This window comes from Eptatretus burgeri, chromosome 23 (assembly GCF_056783735.1).
Source record: "Eptatretus burgeri isolate ZD-2024b chromosome 23, Ebu_testis_v1, whole genome shotgun sequence".
NCBI classification, from domain to species: domain Eukaryota; kingdom Metazoa; phylum Chordata; class Myxini; order Myxiniformes; family Myxinidae; genus Eptatretus; species Eptatretus burgeri.
In genome coordinates this window covers 1,835,120-1,861,234 of record NC_140983.1, presented here as the reverse complement: position 1 = coordinate 1,861,234, position 26,115 = coordinate 1,835,120, and the positions used below count along the sequence as shown (strand labels likewise).

The window sequence follows — 26,115 nt, the reverse complement described above, 5'->3', positions numbered from 1 at the left end:
ATGTCCACCCTTAGCGCATGTACAGTTTTACGCCTCAAGTCCCTGAACGGCTCAACTCTGCCATTCAGCCTGGCCCTGCGACTCTGGTCAATGGTATGGTATCCAGTGTTCCTTGAGAGACAAAATTCTTCTTCGCCCTCCAGTGAGTTCCAAGACATCCACCGGCAACATCAAGGAAGGTCGTCTTGAAGGCACGCCACAACTTTTCAGGACCTCCCAAAGTACCCAGACCCCCCAAAGACTCAGCTTGTTCACAAACTCCTCAGCTGCCCTCTCATCCTTGAGCTTGCCAACATCCAGCCTAGGCTGGGATGGTACCATTTTCGTGGACTTAAGCTGCAACTTCAGAGTTGGTTCAACAAGCCGGTGGTCAGTATTGAGGAACTGAGCACTCCGGTAGACCCTGCAGTTCTGGATCATCCTCCAGCGACCATCAACGAGCACATGGTCAATCTCCTTTGCCACACTAAGTCCAGCGATGAGCTTGTGGGCGCTGAAACCATGAATCAGCCACCCTAAGTCCATGACTTGTTGCAAAGTCAAGGAACTTAGTGCAATTCTGGTTCACAGTTCCAGACCCCTGGGGACCAACACACGTCTCATAACCATCCGTATGAGTTCAAGTCGATGAATTGAAATCCCCCAAGACGAGAAGAGTATCTCGCCTGGGGCACTGATCAACCACAGACTCGAACGTGGCATAGAATGCGTCCTTCAGGGTGATATCAGTCGCCTCAGTCGGAGCATATACAGCGACCAGGGAAATGACACCCAAGGAGTGACGAATCCTTAGTCTCATGATACGCTCGACGACCGGTGTTTCCTCAATTATCATCGGTGCCAGCTTATTGGACACAGGTCCAGCAACTCCTTGGGCATGGTAACCATCAGAGCGACCAGACCAATAGTAGGTGTATCCACCCGCCATGATCTCACCGCAATCCGGTCTCCGAACCTCAGAGAGTGCTGCAATAATGATGTCCAAACGCTTGAGCTCAGATGATTCCATTTCAGACACCCACCCGAAGGGACCGCCTCAGATTAACCCAAGGAGACCGCCGTCTGGTGGACGACACCTCAGCACCACCCCGACACACACAACCACAATCTGACCCGGGAAGGTTACCCTGTGGTTTCCCTCCTATCATCAAACATTGGGGGTCCTGAAGACTGCCCCAATCCTGTCATCCGGTGAGCTGCCCTGCGAAGGGAAGCTGCACAGGAGGTACTCCCACGGAGTGGGTTTTTAGATTTTTAAAAATGCTTTCAGAATATTTTGTGGAAGGAAGGGTTTTACCGTGGCCGGAGTGCAAATCCTGCCATCAACCTCCTCATAAAAAGTAGCTTAACTGCAGGAGGACGTCCGCAGACACAGTTGGGCACTAGATATGGATGGCCGCTGGCTCGCAAGGAGCTCCCTCCGCCCTTTCACAGGGTCTTGTTCTTCATCATGCCTGGTGTTGGCTTCATGGTTTGGGGCTTGGGATCCTCGGATCCTGAGTTCAAATCCCACTCGGCTGTTGAATTAATACCAGGTCGGTTTGACTCTGCCTGCCATCCTTCCGAGGTTGGCAAAATGAGTGGCAGCTTGCCGGTATCCTGTGTCGGAGTAGTGACCCGTCCAGAATTGTGCCCAACAGCCAAGGAGGCTGCCAAGGCTGCACCAATGCTCGGCACAGAGTACGGTCCCAATGGACGGATGGATGCACAGTTCTTCATCTTGCTGGGTGTCCATATCATACACGGTCCTCACCAAGAAACTTGGTGGGGGAGACGGTTTTAGTCACCGACAACCCAACCATGGAACAGGTGAGCACAGGTTTACATGGTACCTGTAGCATGTCACAGATCCAGTCTGATCTCACCGAACACATGGTAATGCAGACAGAAATGGGACAACTTGGGATGCAACAACTCGCTTAATGTCCCTTATGAAGAAAAACAGTGGAGGAAGAAGAAAGCTGACAGTAGAGGGGGAAGCAAGCTGACACCTGAGTAGTTTAGATGCAAACATAGGAATCTGTGGACAAGGTGAAATAAGGTATGGTACATTCATCCATTTCAACAGGGCAAAGACAGGAAGACGAAAACCGATTCCATGATGGAAGGCCACTCAATGAGGTGACACTGAGTTGTGGTGGTCAAGGAGATGGCATATGTGAACCGTAAGCGACGTGAACTTTGACCCACCTCCATGACCTCCGTGTGCAGAACTGCATCCAGAAAGCGACTGTTCTCGGCCTTCTCCTCAGGAGTTACTATTTCTCGGATTCCCGTGGCACTTTCATAATTATCGAGCAGGGCGATGAAGGCTATGGACAGGAGGATGAACACGACGGGTAAGCAGTTGACTCAACTGTGAATATTTGATTTCAACACAAACTTTTGTATATATTTACCTGTGAGGGCAGTTTGGTCATCGAGGCAAAGGCATCAAAGTACTCACCATGGTACGTGGGCTTCTCCTGCAGATGATTTTCATCCACGAAGGTAAAGAGAGGGTGTCGGGCATAATCGGTGGCATTTCCTTTGCCCAACGAGACATAACCAGCTCGACCCTGCAAATTGATGTGAAATAACAAAGAAAGATCACCTGCTCATTCTCCCAAAAGTCACACTTGCATTCAATTGTCCCCTTATTCTCCCTATTGTGGAATTGTACGTCCCTGTGTCAGTTTCCTTGTCCTCACTTCAGTCTTTCAAATGTGCTGTCTTAGAGGGTGACGTATGAGCAACATGAGCAATGGAAGGATTTCCATAATTTTTTGGTGAGAAAGCGTAGGATGAATCTCCGACGGTGTCGAAGCATTCTTTCTGAAAGACCAGCGACAAGTGGACACTGCTCTTTAATCCCACCGGGTGAATATTTCTCACCATACTTGTTTCTTATCATGAAATGGGATCGGTGTTTGAGGGTTTCCAAACTGCAGTAACTATGCACCAAGTCTCAGGTTCCACATGGCCACACGTTGTACCTGTAACCCCTGTGGCACATGTATTGTGGAAAGTCAGTAATGACCATATTGCGGTCCTCACTTGCAGGTCGACGCGGTAGTCGTGTCCGGGAACCAGGCGGTTCTTGTCGGCTTTCCACAAAGCGTTGCACAGCTCCGACAGCTCTGCTTCATCCTGATGCTGATTGCTGCTCAGGGATAAATAATTAAATGATCAATTAGTGTACATAAGTCGGGAATACCAGGCTTGATAAAGGGAACGTAGGTGTAAAATTATGTACATAACAAGGAGATGTAACATAAAAAATACCTCACCACACCCCCCCCCCCGTCCCCGTCCCCGTCCCCGTCCCCAACCCCTCACTCATATACAGTGCCTTTAAAAAGTACCCAAACCCCTCAACTTTTTCACAAGTTGTTCTTACAGCCTGAATTTAAAATGGATTTGATTTTTTTTTTAAATCGTCACCGATCGACACGAAATACCCCAGAATGACAAAGTGAAAACACGTTCTTAGAAACTTTTACAAATTAATTAAAAATGAAAAGCTGAAACGTCTTGCATCAATAAGTGCTCAACCCCTCTGCGGTCATGTCAGGTATGGGAGCATGTGCCGGAGCAGCGCGTCGCTGAATCCACTTTCCGCCGGTACTCCAGGGGCCTCTGTCTGGCCATCCCCCCAGGCCTGGCCCATTCCCATCTCCTGGAGATGTTAATCAACCTGCTGCAACCACGAGGCACGTGGTCGGCCCATTGGCCTCCTCCACTCACGAGACTCCCTCGCCGAGAGAATCTGGTGAGCAGGATCAGCATCAGGAAAACGAGCCACATGTCCATACAGCCGCAGCTGACGCTCACGGACTATGCTGGTCACAAATCTCATTGAGTCTCTCTCAGTAACTGCTCGTTGGACACAAAATCCGACCAGCGATAGCCAAGGATTCTCCGAAGAGACCTGGTACCAAAGGAATTAAGGCTCAATCTCAGATCACTGATCATAGTCCAAGTCTCACATCCATAGAGCAACACTGGAAGCACCAAGGACCTGAAGACTCGGACTTTCGTCCTCCCGCACAGGTAATCCCAGCGGCTCCGTCTCCTCATCCAGCACCTCGAGGGCCCCCAAAAGGATATCGAGAGTCTCCGCAAAGATGACTGAATCATCTGCGAAATCAAGGTCCGAGATCTTGACAATCCCAAACGATGCACGGCAGCTTGATCTCTCCGACATGCTCCCGAGAATCCAGTCCATACAAGCGCTGAAAAGTGTGGGGGCCAGTACACACCACTGACGAACTCCAGTAACAACTGGAAATAAGTCAGAAATGGTATCACCACATCTCACAGCACTCTCAATACCAGAGTACAGTTCAGACATCAGATCGATCAGTTTTGGTGGCACCCCACGAAGACCAAGAATCCTTCAGAAGGCATCCAAATTCACTGAATTGAACGCTTTACAGAGATCAACATAAGCTGCAAGCAGCCCCTGCCGAAACTCTCGTCTGCGTTCGGTTAAGGACCCGAAGAGCAAGGATACGGTCAATCGTTGACCTCTTTGGTGTAGTCCGAGTCTTCAGGTCCTTGGTCCAAATCTTCAGGTCCTTGGTGCTTCCAGTCTTGCTCTATGGATGTGAGACTTGGTCTGACTGCTCTGGTCGCTGGTGCTCAAGCAGATGGTGGCGAACCCTATCAAGAATTATCCGAGCAAAGACCTTGCCCGGCACTGAGAGCAGCGTCACCCCTCGGTAGTTGTTGCAGTCTTGGCGATCACCCTTCCCTTTCCAGAGAGGAACAACAAGGCCCCTCTTCCAATCAGTTGGGATGATGCCTGTGTTCCAGGCAGAGCACAGAACTGCATGCAAAGACACGAGTGCAGCATTTCCACCAGCCTTGAGAAGTTCGGCATGGATGCCACAGATCCCTGGAGCTTTACCCATTTTAAAGGGAAGCAAATGATTACCCTGACATGATAGCAAAGGGGGAGTTCACCGCTGCCTGTGGTTCCACAAAGGAAGGTGGACCACAGTTGATTGGAGGGTCAGCAATAGGGAGAGTAACACCCCTGACATCCAACTCAACATCTGGTGGATCAGCCTGGTACAGCTGCTCAAAGTAACCGGCCCAGCGGGACTTCACTTCGGACTCTTCCGTCAAGAGCCCACCACCCTCCGCTCTAACTGCAGGACACCGAGGGACGGGCTTGGAGGAATGCAATGTTTGAATTCCCCCGTAAGCGGGACGAGAATCACTTAACCACAGGTAATGCTTTACCCCCCCGCCCCCGCCCCCTACCTCACGGATGCCTTGCACATAGGCCTCCTTGTGGTGTTTGAGAGTTTCCATACCACAGTACATACGCACCAAACCTTTGTGATAACACACTAAATTGAGCTCTGGTGCAGCCAATTTCCTTTGATCATCCTTGAGATGTCTCTACAACTTGATTGGAGTCCACCTGCGGCCAACTCAATAAAATGGACGTTATTTAGAAAGGAACACACCTTTCTATCTTTTCGGTACAACAGTTGACAGTGTATAGTATGTCAGAGCTCCACCGTGAAGTCCAAGGAACTATCCGTAGAACTCCGAGATAGAATTGAGGTGAATTTTTTTTTTCACCTGAGAGTGTGCTGACGGAAGAGCGATGCACTCACGTCACGTCGCCTCACAACATTAGGCACAATAATAACGTCACACCAGGTAAAGGTATAACATTAGGCAAAATAATAACGTCACACCAGGTAAAGGTATAACATTAGGCACAATAATAACGTCACACCAGGTAAAGGTATAACATTAGGCACAATAATAACGTCACACCAGGTAAAGGTATAACATTAGGCACAATAATAACGTCACACCAGGTAAAGGTATAACATTAGGCACAATAATAACGTCACACCAGGTAAAGGTATAACATTAGGCACAATAATAACATCACACCAGGTAAAGGTATAACATTAGGCACAATAATAACGTCACACCAGGTAAAGGTATAACATTAGGCACAATAATAATGTCACCCCAGGTAAAGGTATAACATTAGGCAAAATAATAACGACACACCAGGTAAAGGTATAACATTATACACAAAAATAACGTCACACCAGGTAAAGGTATAACATTATACACAAAAATAACGTCACACCAGGTAAAGGTATAACATTATACACAAAAATAACGTCACACCAGGTAAAGGTATAGCATAAAGAGCAATATAATCATAGCGTCACACCAGGTAAAGGTAAAGCATCACAAGCAATAACATAACACCGGATAAAAGTATCGCAGGCGGTTACGAGCAATAACAACGCAGTTCTAAGGCCTATTTAACATTAAAAGCTTATTTAACACTAAAGACCTATCTATACATTAATACTGAAGGACCAATTTTGTGCTCCTCCTCGCGGTCGCGTCACGTTTTTCTCAGTACTGTGACCTGGACTGAAAGAAACTTCGTACCTGAAAGAGTGCATCGCACATCGTGGCAATAGTCAAACTTCAACTCTGAAGCAGAATAAACACTTTTCGTTGAGACGGCGGCGAGGAGTGGAGGCGGGGGGCGGGGGATGAAGAGACGGGGGGCACGGAGTGAAGAGGAGGGGAGCAAGGTAAGCAAATTTTTTGGGGGGGGGTAAGCAAGTCGAAAGCGGGAGATGGGGGGGGGAAATGGGGCGGGGGTGAGGGGCGGGGGCTGGGGTGAATTAGGCGGGGTTGAGTGTGAGGGGGTGGACAGGGGGGCGGGGGCAAGTGGGGCGGAGAATCAAGAGACGGGGGCGGGGAGTGAAGAGGCAGGGGCGGGGCCGGGGTAAATAAATTTTTGGGCGGGGTTAAGCAAATTGAAGGCGGGGGATGAGTAGGCGGGGGCGGGCACGCCCTGTCCATTCCATGTCGCTCGAGTGTGGTTGAGCTGGTGAGGGTGGTTGAATGAACGGAATCCGTCTGTGACGGGGTTTCGGCTAGTTTAACATTAAAGGCCTATTTAACGTTAAAGGCCTATTTAACATTAAAGGCCTATTTAACATTAAAGGCCTAGTTAACATTAAAGACTTATTTAACATTAAAGGCCTATTTAACATTAAAGGCCTAGTTAACATTAAAGGCCTATTTAACATTGAAGGCCTATTTGACATTCAAGGCCTATTTAACATTAAAGGCCTATTTAACATTAAAGGCCTATTCAACATTAAAGGCCTATTTAACATTAAAGGCCTATTTAACATTGAAGGCCTATTTAACATTTAAGGCCGAGTTAACATTAAAGGCCTATTTAACATTAAAGGCCTATTTAACATTGAAGGCCTATTTGACATTCAAGGCCTATTTAACATTAAAGGCCTAGTTAACATTAAAGGCCTATTTACCAAGCAAGTCGACGAGCACACGAAAACAGCTTTAACCAAATAATGGAACCGGTGTGAAGACCCCACGGAGCGACCCTTGTAAGGATCATCGCGTGAACACAACTGTCGATCCACGAAAGGAGCGATCGGACAGGATTCGTACCCTTGAGCCATGGAGCGCCACGGGTCAGAGCGAGGAAGTTATTCAGGAAGTGACGTCACACCCGCGCCCGCCCTCTCCGTCCGCCCTGAAGAGGCAGCACGTGGTGAAGGGGCCACCGGGATGGCACCGAGAAGAGTGCATTGGGAGCATTCTTCTCGAGGTTCGATTCCCGACCCGACGATCAGTCGGCACATTGGTACTTCATGGACAGGGTGTTGCATCAAGGAGTGCGTCATTTCCTCAGGTCGACCTGATTAAAGTTGAGGATCCAGTCGGTCAGCATCAAGTCGATGTCTGTGAAAAGACCGCACGTTATCTTTGGGATGGAAAAGACCGCCGAAACATCACTTCCCCTTCTTTCCCACGGACGTCAGCATTATTGTCTCAACATATGGTCAAAAAGATTTAAAAAACGCCCCGAACCTCCAGTACCTTCCCTCCCGAGGGCCTTGCTTCCCGCAAACAAACAACAAAAGGCGGCAAAACGAAAACGGTCCCATATTAGGTCCATGTCACAACTTGCGATGTTAGCCTGTGCCGACACGTTCGGCACTATTGAGCACAATTCATGAACAGGTGAATAAGTATTCACTTTCCGGACGCTCCACGGAAAACAGGAAAAAAAAAAACAAGAAAAATTTGCCGACTTGGCAAAATGCTCGAGAATGGAACTCGTGTTAGGTTGGACGTTGCCATCAAAACGGACATGCGTCCACCGTCAATGTTTGGCAAGCAGAGCACGATGTATGCAAGGTTTGCATCACGACCTTCAATTTGATATTTATCCATATTTAAACTCCAAAACACGAATCGATACCGAGGGAGCGCGGCGTGTACTACAGGACCTGCATGGAAAGGGAGTAAACTCAGACACCACTGGTGGTTCAAATGATAAGGTCATTCTTTCTGGTGACATCAAATGGCAAAACGCACAAAAAAAACTTATTTGCAGTACAATGGGGGCACAAGGACAAGCGATGATATTGAATTGCAAGTTGCGCATCACAGCACAACGGAATGCCGGTCTCCGTCAAGGTTCGTGTCGATGGGCAAGTTAAATGATTTAATTTATCAGCTGAGGCTCAATTTGTATTTTCACACGGTGCATACCGTTTCACGCGGCGGTTAACATACCTCGATTAACTCCCAGTTGATAAAACGAGTTGTTGATCGTAAAGAGGATCAGGCAATCAACTGTCCTTTCACTTTTTCCTGCTTCTTCATCCCAAACTCGCTTCTCGACTATGTTAGGAACCTCTGTCTTGTTTTGTCACATACAAGTGCATCCCAGTCTTTTCTTCTTTGGGAGGGACACGTTGTGTTGTATTGTTGCGAATCTGGAAGCTATGATCACACTCAACATTCAGGTCCTTTAGCTCAGTTATCTCGGTAAGTACGTGTTTTGTAGATAGCTTCCTTTCCCTTGTCTAATGGGTAAATCAATGGAAATGCGCTGCGATTTGTTTTGGTAGTCGGATTTCTTGTCATTTCAACTACAGCAATAGAGCGGACCACTCCAGCTCGGAATGAAACAACAAATTCACGAACCTAATTCCTTACCTAATATGGGCATAAAATCGGCTCGCGGGGGGGGGGGATAGAATGCGGCAGCCCCCACCAACGGCGAATGAGTCACGCCGGAAGCGAGGCGTGCCCAAGAGGGATAAAAATGGAGGAGAGAGACGGAAATAGCGCACTCGGCTTGTTCTTGGTTCTTGGTCGGTGGTTCATCAGGAAGGATCGGAGCCTCTTCTCCTCAGCACGTGTTCCGGAGCATGAGAGGATCCGCCAGAGCTCGAAAAGCGATCGCGGCTCGCGGTGGTTGGATCCAGCTCGTCCTCGCTGGTGCCCAGTCCAGTTCTGCCCAGAGGACCTGGTCCTTGAAGACCGCACGAGGCGGAAATGTCCAAAATAGACCCTGGCCTCAGCTCCACTATCCTCCGAGCTGAAGGCCGAAATAAAGGCGTCAGCCACCACTTCGTGTGTGTGTGTGTGTGTGTGTGTGTGTGTGTGTGTGTGTGTGTGTGTGTGTGTGTGTGTGTGTGTGTGTGTGTGTGTGTGTGTGTGTGTGTGTGTGTGTGTGGGGGGGGGGGGGTGCCAGTCAATAAGTAGTGAATTGTAAAAGTGCCGTGCTGTACGTACGTGCCTTGAATATTCGGTTTAATTCTGCTCTTATGTGTTCCCGAGTCCCCTCATTTCAGTATGAACAAACCTCGATTGTTGAATGTTTTCAGCTCGTTCGTTTCCATTCCTGCCTTGACTGAGCGTGTCGCGTGCTGGGAAGATTAGCAAGGCCACCGCCGTGGCCGTTGTAACGAGACAATCGGGACCGGAGGTTCTCGGCGATTAAACCGCTCGGAGTCGCACACGGAACGAGCATGCCAAGCGGCTCGTTTCCGTACGAGTTCCGTCGAGGGTGTGAAGACTCGGTAGATCGCCACGTGGTTTCGAGGTATTTTGAAGATTTGGCAAATAACCCTGTACCACGTGGTGGAAATATTGACCCTTCACAGTCCAAAACAAAGGACTCGTCGACTCCGGACTTATCCGGGGCGACGATCTGAATTCCGGGCGATCGGTCGAGCCGACTCTACTGCTCCGTCTGGCGGTCGTGCTCGCGGCCGACGTCCCGGCCCCGCAACAGTATTACGGGGACGTGACACACCTGTGTTCGGCCGAGTTGCAATGGCCGTGAAGGCCGAGTCTCAGGTGTCTGGATTCCCTTTTTTGTGCTTTTTACAGGTGCCAGGCACTGATTAAACGCGAAGGGTAAACACATGCCTGATCGTGTGCCATCGTTTTCGTTTTCGGATCTCGTGGACCAACGTCCGGTCGTCATGCCCATCAAGGAGAAATCTGCATTTGTCACTGAACATAGCACTTGCCCATTGCCATAACACTTGCACATGTCCATCAGGACATGCCGATTTGACCATTGCATGCATGTATGTGTTGCAGTGCAGGTCTTGGATGTTGAATGGAACAAACACAGATTCTGCGCGGGAGCTTGGGCCCGGGCAGCCTCCTGCCCCATGTGCTGAAAGTGAGAGTTTGTAAGTTCTGCTGGGTTTTAGAGTGACAATCGGGACAGTGGGTAATTGATAACCAAGCGGGCACGAGTGGGTGTCCAATGGCTGGTGCGTGGATCGGGTGAGGAAAAGTGCTGTGTGAGTTGTTTCAAGTAAAGAAGTGAAATGTATGGTGCACACATTGATTTTTTATTGGACATGGTGTGGTAACAGGGAAGGTCATGGTCGGTGAAGTGTTGGAAATGCAGGTGTCACATGTAAGGCCGATGGGGTGGGGGAGTCATGTGGGTTTTGTGGGTGGGGATGATGTGCTTGTCCGCAGGGATTGCTGAAGCTCACGGTGAGCGTGAATTGCGACCCCCTTCAAGGAGATTCACCCCTGGTGGCTAATGGTGACAGTGTCTGGAGGCAACTGGGAGAGGGTCTGGTGGGGCGACCAAGGCGGGTAGGACCTTGGCGACCCAGGAAGGCCAGAGGAGCCAGTGAGACCCCTTCCAGTGTGTTGTACGGGGTTAGAGCTGATGGCTACCAGGGGGTGGGAATCAAAGGGAGCGGGGCGGAGAAACGTCTGGGTTGGACTAAAGCTTACCTGTGGGCATGGTAGCACCTGAGATGCCCCCATCATCTTGTGGTAACCCACCCCACGGCCATGACGGGATTCAGCCTGCATCATTAAAATGGGGACCATGACCTAGAAATGTGATGATGACCATGGTGTGAGTGTTGTGAAGATGTGTGAGTCCCACTCGATCCCGCACAACTTGACATGTGCAGCAAGGGCATGATGTCCGCATAATTTTGGGGCAAGCAAATTTGAAAATTGGCTCCTCAGGTAACGCTGGGTCTATTAGCATCCACTGGGGGACACGGTCAAGTGTAAATATTCCGTGAATAGTGTCGTTAAGGCTTAGAGTAGGAATGTAAAGTATAAGTGTTGTGTTTTTGTGGAACCTTTTGTTTCCCCTCCCCAGATCACTGGAAGAGTGTTGGACAGGAGCGATGATCCAGAGGATGGATAAAATAAAAAAATAAAAAAATGAATGATTGTTTTGGCGAGGATAAGGCCATAAAGGGGTAGTACATTAAGCAGGATAGGTAAGTTCGCTGCGGCTCGCTGCCCATTGCCCCTCCTACTTTATTTCGTTCGGTTAATTAGGTGTGAGTCAGTAAGTGTTAAGGCTGGTATGGTAGCACCTGTGATATACCTTGCAGGAGCTGCGGTACCAGAGGAGGGGGCAGTGTTACGTTTGAGGGGGGGTATGCATTCAAAGGGTAATTAGGATGTTTAATTAGGTATGCCATGCTGTTCGAGTTTACCAGGATGTCGATGTAATAAGTAGCAATTCAGTGGTGATAAGTTGTCTAGTAAATGTCCATTTCTTTAAGGGGGAAATGATAACTGTCACGTAATTAGATAGGGAGACGGGATAGGGTAAGTGTGTCTGCGTAAACCCTTTTAGTATTCCCTGGAGGCTTGCCGTGACGTCACAGGACAGTGCTGCGGATGGCTCCGCCCCGTGATCACGATTGGCGGAAGGCGACGGCGGAGGGCCAATAAAACGGCTCGATTGGAAGTGACGAGGACTCGAGGATAAAAGGTTCTGTTCGGGGAAAAGTGGTGGGAGGAAGAAGATCGGGAAAGAAAAACCGTTTAGGTGGAGGCTGTTGTGCTGGGAGTGTGCTGTGTTGTTGCGCTGATTCGATCCGGGATTCATCGTGTCTTGTGGCCTTGCTGTCCCTCGTGCCTCACCTCGGTTGGCTCTGGGGTTCTGCTGGCTCGGAGTACGGGGTCGAACGGCGGGCAGACCTGCCTCCCTCTCCTGCTCGCAACTTGGCGCCAGAACTGGCTCCCTGGTGGCTGTGAGCGGACTTGCGCCGACACCAGGAGGTCGACAGCACCACGGTGTCTCCTGCCCCTGACGAGCGCAACGCCAGCTCGTCCGACGCCAATCCAGGGACTGTTGCGTCTACACCACGGGCCAGCCTGACCACCAGGACCAGCTACGTTTTGTGTGTGTGTGTGTGTGTGTGTGTGTGTGTGTGTGTGTGTGTGTGTGTGTGTACCTGGCGCCTTCGAGGGTTTGAGATTGGTATATCCATTGGAATTGTTTGTGTTTTCCCCACGCCCGAACCCACACCACCATCCCGTCGAATCGCCCCGGATCCCTCCTCTTGCCGAGTCTTATTATTTCTGGTTAGAGAAATAAACATCATTAACTCAGTGAAAAGCGACTCGTGCCACCTTCCTCGTCCCGTTTGCGGTAGAGCGATTAGAACCGCCATCTTTGGGTTGTAAAGGATAAACCGCCTCCATCGTTTCGGCTCATTCTACGTTAGCGGGACTGTTCAAGTCCCGTGGACGTCACAGTATGAAGGTTGCTTTGCGAGAGAGGGTTGAGAATGAAGCTTCGAGAGGGAAGGGAGATGATGAGAGCAGGCACAGCCAAGGTGCAGGAGGGCGATGGGAGAGGTGAGGAGAGGGGAAGAATGAGACTTAGTGGAGGTGCAGAGAAGAACGGAGCGGGCAGGGAGAGGTACAAAATTTGAGTGTTTGGGAAGAGGGGGAGGTGTGATGAGAGGAAGAAAGGAGTGTTTGTGATAATGAGTGTACTGATTGGAGATATGTAAGGTTAGAATGGAGCCCACAGATGTTAGAACACCACACAGTTTGGGACAACAGAGGAGTGAAGGATGTAATGAAGGAGAGTGAAGAGAATGGAGAAAAGAAACGTTGTTAAAGTTGGACGTTTTAGACACGGGATGGAGGAACGGGTCGAATTGAAAACAGTCTTTTTCGCCGCTTGAGAGACGTGGCTCAAAGAGAGCTCAGCGTTGTTGTTGTTGTTGTTGTTGTTGTTGTTGTTGTTGTTGTTGTTGTTGTTGTTGTTGTTGTTGTTGTTGTTGTTGTTGTTGTTGTTGTTGTTCTGGTGAAGACAAAACTTTTCAGACTCAGGATACAGGATCCGGATCTTCTTAAATAATAAACACCTGTACACATCCTCACATAGACGGTGCCTTTTGAGAGCGTCTATCATCAACTTTTAAATATATTCGGACATTTGCTTTAAAGTTTCGAAAAGTTCACGTTACTATTTAAAGATTATTCCATTTAATGTGTTGTAATTTCGTAAATACACGATTTTCTCGTCATGAACGACGATTGTCCAGGACGGGTCTCGCTATTGGCTCCGTCAAGGCACGTGACGAAATATCGGAAGTTGTTTTTTTTTTCTTCTTCTTTTTCTTCTTCTGGTGAAGACAAAACCTTTAGGGCGCGGCTCTTGGACACATTTGTTCTTTTTTGAAGAAGAAGAAGAGTCAATTATGATGCAACACAGAGTACCACACGTGGGAAGAAGTTGAAACATTTTAAGAGACCGTTTTTTATTTTATATTTTTTGAATAACATTAAGTGAGATTGGGGGAAGGAAATGTTTAAAAAAAATGGAAGTTCGACGAGTTATAGGAAGAAGAAGAAGAGTGGGTAGGGAAACACGTGGTTTCAGGTGTAACGTGAAAGGTTAAAAGAAGAAATTTTTTTTTAACATTCGGTAAGATTAGGTAAAGGAAAGGTTGAAGAAAAAATCGTGAAGGTGTCTGGTGAATGTGGGTTTATAAAAGTAGAAGAAGAAAAAAGTATCGGCAGGAGGAGGAAGAAGAAGTCGGTGATCGAGGAAGTCACGTGGTCACGTGACGTACAACCTGAGGTAAGAGTTTTTTTTAATTTATTTTTAAGACATTAAACGGAGGGGATCGTTGAGAGGGATAGGAGGGGGGAGGGAAAAGTGGAAAAATATAAACTGATAATTAAAGGAGAAAACAACAAACACGACGGTGCACACGGACGGGAAGAAGGGGAGGCCTCATGGAAACCCGACACGACAAGACTGAGGAAAAGTGAACAAGTAACACAAGTTTTAACACAAGGACCGAACTAGAAACACACAGTGAACACAGAGACAACAACATGACAGGAAAATGGCGACAAAACACTGATCTTTGAGAAAGTCGGCAGAGACCCTGAAGAGGAACCGCCACAGCCGCTCAAGACCCGGAACCATGTTTGTAATAATTATATAATATGTTTAGTCTGATGGATTATGGAGCTGGTTTGGACCAAAACCAAGAGGGATGATAACGATGTCGGTGGTTGAGTTACGTGTGAGTTACTCGGTAGTTATCGAGTTCTGTGAAGTCGTGTCCGAGTCCTGGTGACATCGACCGTCGGGTTTGTCCGAACACCCACGTCCCCCACGGCTTCCCGAACCTCTGGCAGACACGGCTTGTGTGTCCGGTGTCCTGTATGTTATTAGTGTGGCACGCTCGCACACTGCAAGCAGGTACCCGGGTGCATCGTGCGTGTGTGACGTCACAAAGAGAATGTTCACCTTCGATGAAGTGCATTGTGGATCCCGTTGGGAGAGAGCAGATCAACAAATCAGAAGAAATCCACGAGTGATCACAATGGGATCTTCATGTCACAAGTTACAAGGACGGTGATTTTAATGGGCAAAGGTCAAAGGTTACACAAGGAAACGATTGTTTCACTCGAATAGGATGGGTTGTTGGACGACGTGAACAGAGGCATCTTCCTCGTCTGTGTGGGAAGGAAAGGGAAGGCAGTGTGAGGGGGTGGAAGGCAACGTGAGGGGAATGGAAGGCAACGTGAGGGGGATGGAAGGCACTTGAGGGGATGGAAGGCAACGTGAGGGGAATGGAAGGCAACGTGAGGGGAATGGAAGGCAACGTGAGGGGGATGGAAGGCACCGTGAGGGGAATGGAAGGCAACGTGAGGGGAATGGAAGGCAACTTGAGGGGATGGAAAGCAACGTGAGGGGAATGGAAGGCAACGTGAGGGGAATGGAAGGCAACTTGAGGGGATGGAAAGCAACGTGAGGGGAATGGAAGGCAACGTGAGGGGAATGGATGGCTACGTGAGAGGTGGGGAACAGTGATAAAACACACACAAACAGCAACATTTTATTTTTAACTACCGGGTTCGATATAAAACCTGGTGAGAGCATTTAAACCCCACGCTATCTACCTGACAAAGACCTGCGTGCATGCTCATCACAATGCAGCGACCTTTGCACCCCTCCGGTCGGCTCACTTCGAATCTGATTTGTACCTGCTACCCTATGGGGAAGCAGTTTTAAAATCAAAACAAAACTGTCAGTCCTTAACAGTCCCTCAACAGAGGAGGAGGGGTGGGGAAGCAAGGGGAGAGGGGATGGGTGGGAGAGAGAGGAAGGGGAAAGAAAAGGGGAGGGCCAGGGGAGATGTCAGAGAGAGAGGGAGAGAGAAGGGGAGGGCGAGGGGAGGTGTCAGAGAGAGGGAGAGGGGTGGGAGAGAGAGAGAAGGCTGGATAGGAGGTAGAGGGGAGGGGGCGAGGTAGGGGAGAGTGCAGCAGGGGAGAGAGAGAAGGCTGGATAGGAGGTAGAGGGGAGGGGAGAGGTCGGGGAGAGTGCAGCGGGGGAGAGGAGGAGGGGATTCCGGAATATGTGACACCCAGTTTTACGTCCATCCGAGAGACGGCGCACACAATGATGAATCACCCTGCCTGTGAAACACCGGGATGACAATTTATAGCTGGGTCAGGATTCAAACCCAAGCTTGACAGCTTCGAGCGAGCATGCGTACCTCTCAGCTATCTTTCCATGATGTGGAGATTCATTATTTTGTAACAACTAAAAACATTTTTTACTCATTGTAATCATCGAATTTATTTTGCCTCCCAAACTCCAATATCGAACCGTGGTATCGCCATTAAAGCGTGAAGAGTGCGCGCCAAGTGGCTTAACCAAGCAATCCAACAAAATGGTTGAATAAACTTTTTAAAACGAAACGTTTAATTTTGTTATTTGTATTTATTTTGTTTGGAGTTTGGAGTTTGAATTTTGTAATTCAGCTCTGTTTAACAGATTCTCGAGGTTATGGAATGTGCGGAAATGAAATAAAGCCACGAACGCTGGCGTGTCCGGGTGTTTACAAGCATTACAATGTGCCCAGCGACTTGTAGCTTCCATGATCATGGATTTGAGTGAGGAAAGTGAAAACAACAACTTTATCGTTAAGAAATTGTTGTGGCCTGTTCCAAGTCAAGACATGGTTGAGCAGACCAAAAAAACATGGCGACTTCAGATCTCTATCTTCCTCCCTCCTCGCTGGTGGAGTATGGATGACCTGGAATGTTTGTAAGCCCAGCCGAAAGAGAAAGTGATTTGTATCCGGATGAGAGATCTGTTAAGTAGTTAAGGATATTGTGTTCATTGACCTAACGTTTCTTTTAATTGGTTGTTGCTTCAGTACAGGTGATGGAGCCATCAGATCGCAGGTGTCTGCCGCCCAAACCCCCGAGGACATTTCAGCAAGACCATCCTCTCGTTGGCCCAGCCGATCCGGTTCACCATCGCAGGTGTCTGCCGCCCAAACCCCCGAGGACATTTCAGCAAGACCATCCTCTAGTTGGCCCAGCCGATCCGGTTCACCAGGGATCCCGACTCCAGCCTGATCTGGTTCACCGTGGAGCCGCACTCATAAGAGGACAGAGTCAACAAGCTGAACAGAAACATCAGGAAGGGAAAACAATGGGCCAGGAAGTCGACCAGAAACGTCAGTCACTTTGGCTGCTCCGTGACAATCTTCACCAGCAATTGAAAAATCTCCACCAGAAAGCTGATGCGATAAACCACCGTGTCCTCCAACTGTCTGGTCAGACACACCACGAAAATGAACAAAGATCCATGCGTATCGAACAGAGACGCCAGCAAAGCGAACAGCAACGCCAAGAAAGCAAACAAATACGCCAGGAAAATGAACAGATGCGCCAGTATACCAAAGAGGTACGTGAGCGTACCAAACAGATAGGTCAATGTTCCGGGCAGAGACAGGAAAGCCAACAAATGCACTTGTGGACAAAACAGAGACACCGGGAGAGTGGTCATCTATTCCAGCATCCCGAAATGATTCCCAAGCAAAATGAAGACAGACCTCAAGAATCCCGACACTGAGCCGTTACGGAACAGCTGTCCCGTGGATATGATCACCAGCTACTCAAGCAGCAGCAGGTACATCAGAAGAATGAACATTCACATCAGCAATCAGAGCAGAGACCAGGAGTACGCTCACTTGATGCAACCTGTAGTGAGACTACAACGAGGTCTCCGCCTTCAAGGAAGGTCCAGAACACCGAGTCACCTCTGAATCGGGACGCGGTGTCTCATTGGGTGTAGTCCACAAATGATCGCTCCCTCTCAACCAGCCAATAAAAGATCACCCTTTGCAAGTTCACCACCGAAAGAACCATCCTGCCCGAAACCACCACCGAGCTCTTCGAGATGGCTTGGCGACATTTTGGATCTTTCATTCCCATCACGTGACATTTTGTTCATGTGTGAAGTCCTTTTGTGTTATTATCACCATTAACTCTTGTATTTTTCCCCCCTTTGCCACGAGTTGACCAATAAAACCTTTTCCTTAGGAACATATTACGTTTGCACTGACCCATGCAGACCACAAAAGGGCAATGAGAGCCTCGTTTATCTTCTCCAAAGAATGAAATCACAGAAGGTTGAGGTATGCTAACCTTGGGAGCAAGAAGCTGACGTTTCAGTTGTTAACCCTTCATCTGAGCATAATAGGGGGACAGGTGGGGTCGAGCGTTTATTTTGGGTCGAGACGAGTCAGAGAGAGCTCAGGAAGCGTGTGGGGATGAGAATGACTAATTTTGAAACCACGAGGAGAATTGGAAGGTTCTGGAGGTTTCAAGGGACCTGGAGAAAAGGGGGGATAACGGGGAAATAAACAAGAAGCAAAGGAATGACATAAGTGCATCAACACATCTTTCGAAAGTATTAAAATATCTGTGCAGGAGACAAATGAAAGTGGAGAGATAAAAGGAAAAGGGAAGAGGAGAGAAAGGAGGAAATGGAGGGCGTGACAGATAAGAGGAAAAAAAATAGGGGCAATACCCCCAAATAGGGGCAAAAATAGGGGCAATTGTTTTACATTGTTAACCTGATCATGTTTTACATTGTTAACCTGTTCATGTTTTACATTGTTAACCTGTTCATGTTTTACATTGTTAACCTGATCATGTTTTACATTGTTCACCTGATCATGTTTTACATTGTTAACCTGTTCATGTTTTCCATTGTTAACCTGATCATGTTTTACATTCTATTAAACTTGCTGATAAATACCTGTTAACCTTTTTTGTCTATTAATTCTTTGTCTATTAATTATTCTTCTGTTCTGTTGGTATTGTTTTATCTTGGTGTACAGTGAGTTAAATAGCCTAATTTAGGGCCGACAGTGTGGCCTCGCCCTCTACGGCATGATGACCTTCTCTGAAGCTTTTACCATAAAGCCATGTGATGTACAGGACAGTGTTTGCTCAGCCACAGGTAAGTTAGCACTTCTGACCGATTTTGCACGAATTCCAACCAAAGGACACACGTACAATGTTCATTGAATGTTACCTTTTGTTCATTGAACTCACTGGAAGTTTGTTGGCAGTGAGGTTGTTATATTATATTGTGTGGAGGTTTTTACGGATTTGTAAATGCAATGATTTGCACGAAACGTTTTGTAGAGTGCAGGAGACGATTGACCGGCTGGGAGCGTGGCTGGTGATTTGCATTGAGATGCATGTGTTGCTGAGAGTAAAAAAAAATGAAACTTGTGCGAGTCCAATAGATTTCACTGCAATGAAACGTGTTCTGTTGGGATTTTGATGAAATTTTTAACAACTAAAAAACTTTTGGCAGAGAGTCGAAATAAAACAGCCTGGCTGTTCGTGGTTTGGTGCTGATAACGCGCGAAGGTCGCGGTTGTGTGTGTGTGTGTGAATTCAATTGGAATTGGAAGCGATTGTGACTGTACGTTGCATACATGATAAATGGATGATCTCCTCGGAGCATCATTTTGATTTTTAAATTCAAATTCAGTTCTGTTTCCACCTTGCATGCTTCATAAGGCTGATCGACGTTACGGGTTCGTTTTAAAGTCAGCTTAAATTCTGTTTTCATTGTTTGTGGTCGTTAAGCATGTTTTATACTTGATTGTCGAAAATCTGGGGAAAAAAACTGAGATTTATGGGGTTTTTGCGAGTCACGTGACACGCCGTGGGATTTAACAGGTGCCACGAAAGCACGGAATCGTCCCGTCGAGGGACTACGTATCATGAGGGTCTACGGGAGAAATGATGACACTTTACAAGGTTTGGGGACGCCCTTTACAGGGTTCTGGAAAAATTCCGATGAAAAACGAACGTATTTGAGATGTTGTAAAAATATTTATCACGTGATTTCGATCGTTAAAACCGACGCGCTGATATGACGTAAAGGTTCGTACGTGTGCGCGATGACGTAATCGCGCCGCCGAATTGAATTTCATTCAGGATACGAAATTGATTATAGGAAATATATGTTAAAAAATATCGAAACCAAAGGATTGCTCGATTTTTATCGTTTGACAATGAGTGCACGCGCACTCAGGAAATTGAGGAATTCAGGATGGATGGTCGGGGGGATTTAAATGATTTGTTTGTTTTGAGCAAGAAATTGATTTGTATTTAAAGTGGGGTTACGCAAGTGCCGAGAAGGTCAGAGGAAGTGATAGATGGTTTGTGTATGTGAGTTGGAAAAATGGCAGCATGTTTGCTGTTTTGGTGAGAGACAAGTAGATAAGTCTCCGTCTCAGATCCCCGGTCAGGTCAGGTTCGATCTGTGACCTGCTACAGGTACCATGTAAACCTGTACTAACCTGTTCCATGGTCGGGTTGTCGGCGACTAAACCGTCTCCCCCACCAGGTTTTCTGGTGAGGAGGGTGTTTGGATATGGACACCCAGCAGGATTAAAAACAAAACCTGTCAAAGGGCGGAGGAGCTCCTTGTGAGCCAACGGCCATCCATATCTAGTGCCCAACTGTGTCTGCGGACGTCCTCCTGCAGTTGGGTTACTTCTTATTAGGAGGTTGGTGGCAGGATTTGCACTCCGGCCACCGTAAAACCCTTCATTCCGCAAAACACAAAAACGCAAAAAAATCTGAAAACCCACTCCGTGGGAGTACCTCCTGTGCAGCTTCCCTTCGCAGGGCAGCTCACCGGATGACGGGATTGGGGCAAAGCCTTCAGGATCCCCAATCTTTGATGATAGGAGGGAAACCACAGGGTAACATCCCTGGGTCAGGTTGCGGGAGAGTGTGTCGGAGTGGTGCTGAGGTGTCGTCCACCAGACGGCGGTCTCCTTGGGTTAACCTGAGGTGGTCCCTTCGGGTGGGTGCCTGGAATGTCCAATCCCTAAGAGAGGATGATCACCTGTCTCTGTTATCATCTGAGCTCAAACGTTTGGACATCGGGATTGCAGCTCTCTCTGAGGTTCGGAGACCGGATTGCGGCGAGATAATGGCGGGTGGTTACACCTACTATTGGTCTGGTCGCTCTGATGGTTAACATACCCAAGGAGTTGCTGTAGCTGTGTCCAATAAGCTGACCCCAATGATAATTGAGGTAACACCGGTCAACGAGCGTATTATGAGATTAAGGATTCGTCACTCCTTAGGTGTCATTTCCCTGGTCTCTGTTTATGCTCCGACTGAGGCGAGTGATCTCACCGTGAAGGATGCATTCTACGCCACACTCGAGTCTGTGGTTGATCGGTGCCCCAGATGAGATACACTTCTAGTCTTGGGGGATTTCAATGCATTGACTGGAACTGATAGGGATGGTTATGAGGTGTCTGTTGGTCCCCATGGGTCAGGAACTATGAACCAGAATAGCACTAAGTTCCTTGACTTTGCAAGAAGTCATGGACTTAGGGTGGCTGGTTCATGGTTTCAGCGCCCACAAGCTCATCGCTGGACTTGGTATTCCAACGCTGGCGGTGTGGCAAAGGAGATTGACCATGTCCTCGTTGACGGTCGCTGGAGGATGATCCAGAACTGCAGGGTCTACCGGAGTGCTCAGTTCCTCAATACTGACCACAGGGTTGTTGTAGCAACTCTAAAGCTGCACCTTAAATCCTGGAGAATGGTACCATCCCAGCCTAGGCTGGATGTTGGCAAGCTCAGGGATGAGAGAGTAGCTGAGGAGTTTGTGAACAGGCTGAGTGGACACTTGGGGGATCTGGGTGCTTTGGGGGGTCCTGAAGAGTTGTGGAGTGCCTTCAAGACCACCGTCCTTGATGTTGCCGGTGGATGTCTTGGAGCTCACCGCAGGGCAAAGAAGAATTTTGTCTCTCAAGGGACACTGGATACCATTGACCAGGGTCGCAGGGCCAGGCTGAATGGCAGAGCTGAGCTGTTCAGGGAGCTGAGGCGTAAAACTGTACGTGCACTGAGGGTGGACAAGGAGGCCTATGTGCGAGGAATCTGTGAGGGGGTAGAGCATCACCTGTGGACAGGTGATTCTCGTCCTGCTTACAGGGGAATTCGCGCATTACGTTCATCCAAGCCCATCCCTCGGAGCACTGCAGTTCAAGCAGAGAGTGGTCGGCTCTTGACAGAGGAGTCTGAAGTGATGGCCCGCTGGGCCGGTTACATTGAGCGGTTGTACCAGGCTGATCCCCCAGCTGTCGAGTTGGACGTCAAGGGTGTTACAATCCCTGTTGCTGACCCTCCAATCAACTGTGGTCCACCTTCACTTGTGGAAACACGGGCTGCGGTGAACCGGTTGAAACGGGGCAAAGCTCCAGGGATCTGTGGCATCCATGCCGAACTTCTCAAGGCTGGTGGAAATGCTGCACTCGTGTCGTTGCATGCAGTTTTGTGCTCTGCCTGGAACACAGGCATCATCCCAACTGACTGGAAGAGGGGCCTTGTTGTCCCTCTCTGGAAAGGGAAGGGTGATCGCCAAGACTGCAACAACTACCTAGGGGTGACGCTGCTCTCAGTGCCGGGCAAGGTCTTTGCTCGGATAATTCTTGATAGGGTTCGCCACCATCTGCTTGAGCACCAGCGTCCAGAGCAGTCAGGCTTTACACCAAAGAGGTCAACAATTGACCATATCCTTGCCCTTCGTGTCCTCACTGAACGCAGACGAGAGTTTCGGCAGGGGCTGCTTGCAGCCGATGTTGATCTCTGTAAAGCGTTCGATTCAGTGAATTTGGATGCCTTCTGAAGGATTCTTGGTCTTCGTGGGGTGCCACCAAAACTGATCGATCTGATGTCTGAACTCTACTCTGGTACTGAGAGTGCTGTGAAGTGTGGTGGTACCATCTCTGACTTATTTCCAGTTGTTACTGGAGTTCGTCAGGGGTGTGTACTTGCCCCCACACTTTTCAGCACTTGTATGAACTGGATTTTAGGGAGGACGTCGGAGAGTTCAAGTTGCGTTGCATCGTTTGGGAATGTCAAGATCTCGGACCTTGATTTTGCAGATGATGCAGTCATCTTTGCGGAGACTTTAGACATCCTCTTGGGGGCCCTCGAGGTGCTGAATGAGGAGTCGGAGCCGTTGGGATTACGGGTTTCTTGGGTCAAAACTAAGATCCAGGCTTTCGGTGACATCTTGGATGCTGCTGTCCTGTCTGTGTCTGTTTGTGGTGAGGATGTTGAGGTCGTGGAGAGATTCACTTACCTTGGCAGTGATATTCATGTCTCTGCTGGCTGCGAGTCAGAGGTCAATAGACGTCTGGGTAGGGCCTGGGGAGTCATGGATTCACTGGATCATGGGGTGTGGCGCTGCCGGTACCTGTGCGGGAGGACGAAAGTCCGAGTCTTCAGGTCCTTGGTACTTCCAGTCTTGCTCTATGGGTGCGAGACTTGGACTCTGACAAAGGATCTGAGACGGAGACTTAATTCCTTTGGTACCAGATCTCTTCGGAGAATCCTTGGCTATCACTGGTCGGATTTTGTGTCCAACGAGCGGTTGCTGAGAGAGACTCGGATGAGATTTGTTACCTGCATAGTCCGTGAGCGTCAGTTGCGGCTGTATGGACATGTGGCTCGTTTTCCTGACGCTGATCCTGCTCACCAGATTCTCTCAGCGAGGGAGTCTCACGAGTGGAGGAGGCCAGTGGGCCGACCACGTGCCTCATGGTTGCAGCAGGTTGACCATCATCTCAAGGAGTTGGGGATGGGCCTGGCATCTGCCTGGGGGATGGCCAGTCGGAGGCCCCTGGAGTACTGGCGGAAAGTGGACGCAGCGACGCGCTGTTCTGGCACATGCTCCCATACCTGACCTGACCTGTGGTTTACTTAGTGTGTGAGGCTTACAACGTGTGTGGTTTAAACGGTGAACCTGTGTTTGGAGTGCGTGATTTACATCGTGTGTGCATGGGTCATGGTGTGTGTAATTTACATGGTGTGTGGTTTCATCGTGTGTGAGGTTTACATCGTGTGTGTAATTTACATGGTGTGTGTGGTTTACATAGTGTGTGTGATTGACATTGTATGTGAGGCTGACAACGTGTGTGTGGTTTAAACGGTGAACCTGTGTTTGGAGTGCGTGATTTACATCGTGTGTGCATGGGTCATGGTGTGTGTTATTTACATGGTGTGTGGTTTACATAGTGTGTGTGGTTTACATAATGTGTGAGGTTTACATAGTGTGTGTGGTTTACATCGTGTGTGTAATTTACATGGTGTGTGTGGTTTACATAGTGTGTGTAATTTACATGGTGTGTGGTTTACATAGTGTGTTAGGTTTACATGGGATGTGTGGTTTACATAGTGTGTGTAATTTACATGGTGTGTGTGGTTTACATAGTGTGTGTAATTTACATGGTGTGTGTGGTTTACATGGTGTGTGTAATTTACATGGTGTGTGTGGTTTACATAGTGTGTGTAATTTACATGGTGTGTGGCTGACATAGTGTGTTAGGTTTACATGGTGTGTGGTTTACATAGTGTGTGAGGTTTACATGGTATGTGTAATTTACATAGTGTGAGGTTTACATAGTGTGTGAGGTTTACATAGTGTGTGAGGCTTACATGGTGTGTGTGGTTTACATGGTGTGTGTAATTTATATGGTGTGTGAGGTTTACATAGTGTGTGAGGTTTACATAGTGTGTGAGGTTTACATGGTGTGTGAGGTTTACATGGGATGTTTGGTTTACATAGTGTGTGTAATTTACATGGTGTGTGAGGTTTACATCGTGTGTGAGGTTTACATAGTTTGTGAGGTTTACATAGTGTGTGAGGTTTACATAGTGTGTGAGGTTTACATGGTGTGTGTAATTTACATGGGATGTGTAGTTTACAAAGTGTGTGAGCTTTACATGGTGTGTGTAATTTACATGGGATGTGTAGTTTACATAGTGTATGAGGTTTACATCGTGTTTGATGTTTACATGGTGTGTGTAATTTACATGGGATGTGTAGTTTACATAGTGTATGAGGTTTACATCATGTTTGATGTTTACATGGTGTGTGTAATTTACATGGGATGTGTAGTTTACATAGTGTATGAGGTTTACATCGTGTTTGATGTTTACATGGTGTGTGTAATTTACATGGGATGTGTAGTTTACATAGTGTGTGAGGTTTACATCGTGTTTGAGGTTTACATGGTGTGTGTAATTTACATGGGATGTGTCAGGTGCCTGAGTCACGAACTCTAACGCTGGTTGTGGTACCTGAGTCACGAACTCTAACCCTGGTCGTGGTACCTGAGTCACGAACTCTAACCCTGGTCGTGGTACCTGAGTCACGTACTCTAACCCTGGTCGTGGTACCTGAGTCACGAACTCTAACCCTGGTCGTGGTACCTGAGTCACGAACTCTAACCCTGGTCGTGGTACCTGAGTCACGAACTCCCAACCCTGGTCGTGGTACCTGAGTCACGAACTCTAACCCTGGTCGTGGTACCTGAGTCACGAACTCTAACCCTGGTCGTGGTACCTGAGTCACGAACTCTAACCCTGGTCGTGGTACCTGAGTCACGAACTCTAACCCTGGTCGTGTTGCCTGAGTCACAAACTCTAACCCCACTATTAACTGGCTTTGTACTTTCTCGATCAAACTCGTGGGACAACCATAGACTCCTATAGAGAAGGACTGGAACCTCACGATCTCGGGGTTTGTAACTTGAGTCTGAAGGATTAACCGAAGTCCGGGGCTAAAATGACTTCTAGAAGGGCTAGAGACACGATCTCGGGATCCACATAGGGGTTTTTGAGGACGGCGAGTTCAATAGTGTCATTTTCAACAGCACCTGAGGTCATCTTCAAGGTCAAAAGGTCATATTTCAAGGTCAAATTACTGAATTTTGCTATTTGCCCGTTTTTGTGTCTAACTCATAGAGGAAAACTTTTGTAAAGTCTATGACAAAACATGACATTGTGCACCTACTGCACCGACTTGCTGATTTCTATCATCGTTAACTAATGTATGTTTTGTTTGTTTCTCTTTCAGAAACTGTCCAGCTGGTGATCTCACAGGAGCTTTGTGTTGTTTCCTGCTTTGGTGACAACATGCCACGTCGTTGCAGCTGCTTTGGTTGTAGAGGAAACTATGATGGGACACCTTATGTAAAGGTCATATCCTTCCCAAAAGATCCTGAGGAGAGGGAGAGATGGATATTGGCAATGCCAAATGAGAAAGAAAGCTTGAGGTGCTTAAAGGAGACATATATTTGTGAGACACATTTCAATTGTGATTGGGTGTCAGTTCGGGGTGGC

General features: G+C 48.1%; 2 protein-coding genes and 1 long non-coding RNA gene across 12 annotated transcripts in view; 2 read left to right on the top strand and 1 right to left on the bottom strand.

Annotated features, from left to right (window-relative positions):
• Nucleotides 1-7,758, bottom strand: part of LOC147007968 (poly(U)-specific endoribonuclease-A-like) — a 31,587-nt gene extending 23,829 nt beyond the window's left edge. For 4 of the 6 annotated variants that reach the window (XM_085866183.1, XM_085866185.1, XM_085866187.1 and 1 more), the window contains exons 1-4: nucleotides 7,323-7,458; nucleotides 3,037-3,142; nucleotides 2,447-2,558; nucleotides 2,191-2,312 (exon numbers count right to left, since the gene is read on the bottom strand). In XM_085866183.1, coding sequence (XP_085722309.1) covers nucleotides 2,191-2,312; nucleotides 2,447-2,558; nucleotides 3,037-3,142; nucleotides 7,323-7,411 — 429 coding nt within the window. In that variant the 5' untranslated portion in view covers nucleotides 7,412-7,458. The other 2 variants (XM_085866184.1, XM_085866186.1) reach the window with 2 other exon arrangements.
• LOC147007965 (F-box/LRR-repeat protein 4-like) overlaps nucleotides 1-26,115 on the top strand; it is a 310,036-nt gene that overhangs the window by 254,009 nt on the left and 29,912 nt on the right. The window contains exon 10 of one of the 5 annotated variants that reach the window (XM_085866182.1): nucleotides 11,985-12,079. The exons of the other annotated variants lie outside the window; for them this stretch is intronic. Coding sequence (XP_085722308.1) covers nucleotides 11,985-12,014 — 30 coding nt within the window. The 3' untranslated portion in view covers nucleotides 12,015-12,079. Of the gene's footprint in view, nucleotides 1-11,984; nucleotides 12,080-26,115 lie in introns of those variants that run through there. 5 annotated transcript variants of the gene reach the window in all.
• Nucleotides 13,851-17,980, top strand: LOC147007967 (uncharacterized). The gene is made up of 2 exons (XR_015053794.1): nucleotides 13,851-14,200; nucleotides 16,800-17,980. It is a non-coding gene; the product is annotated as an uncharacterized LOC147007967 (long non-coding RNA).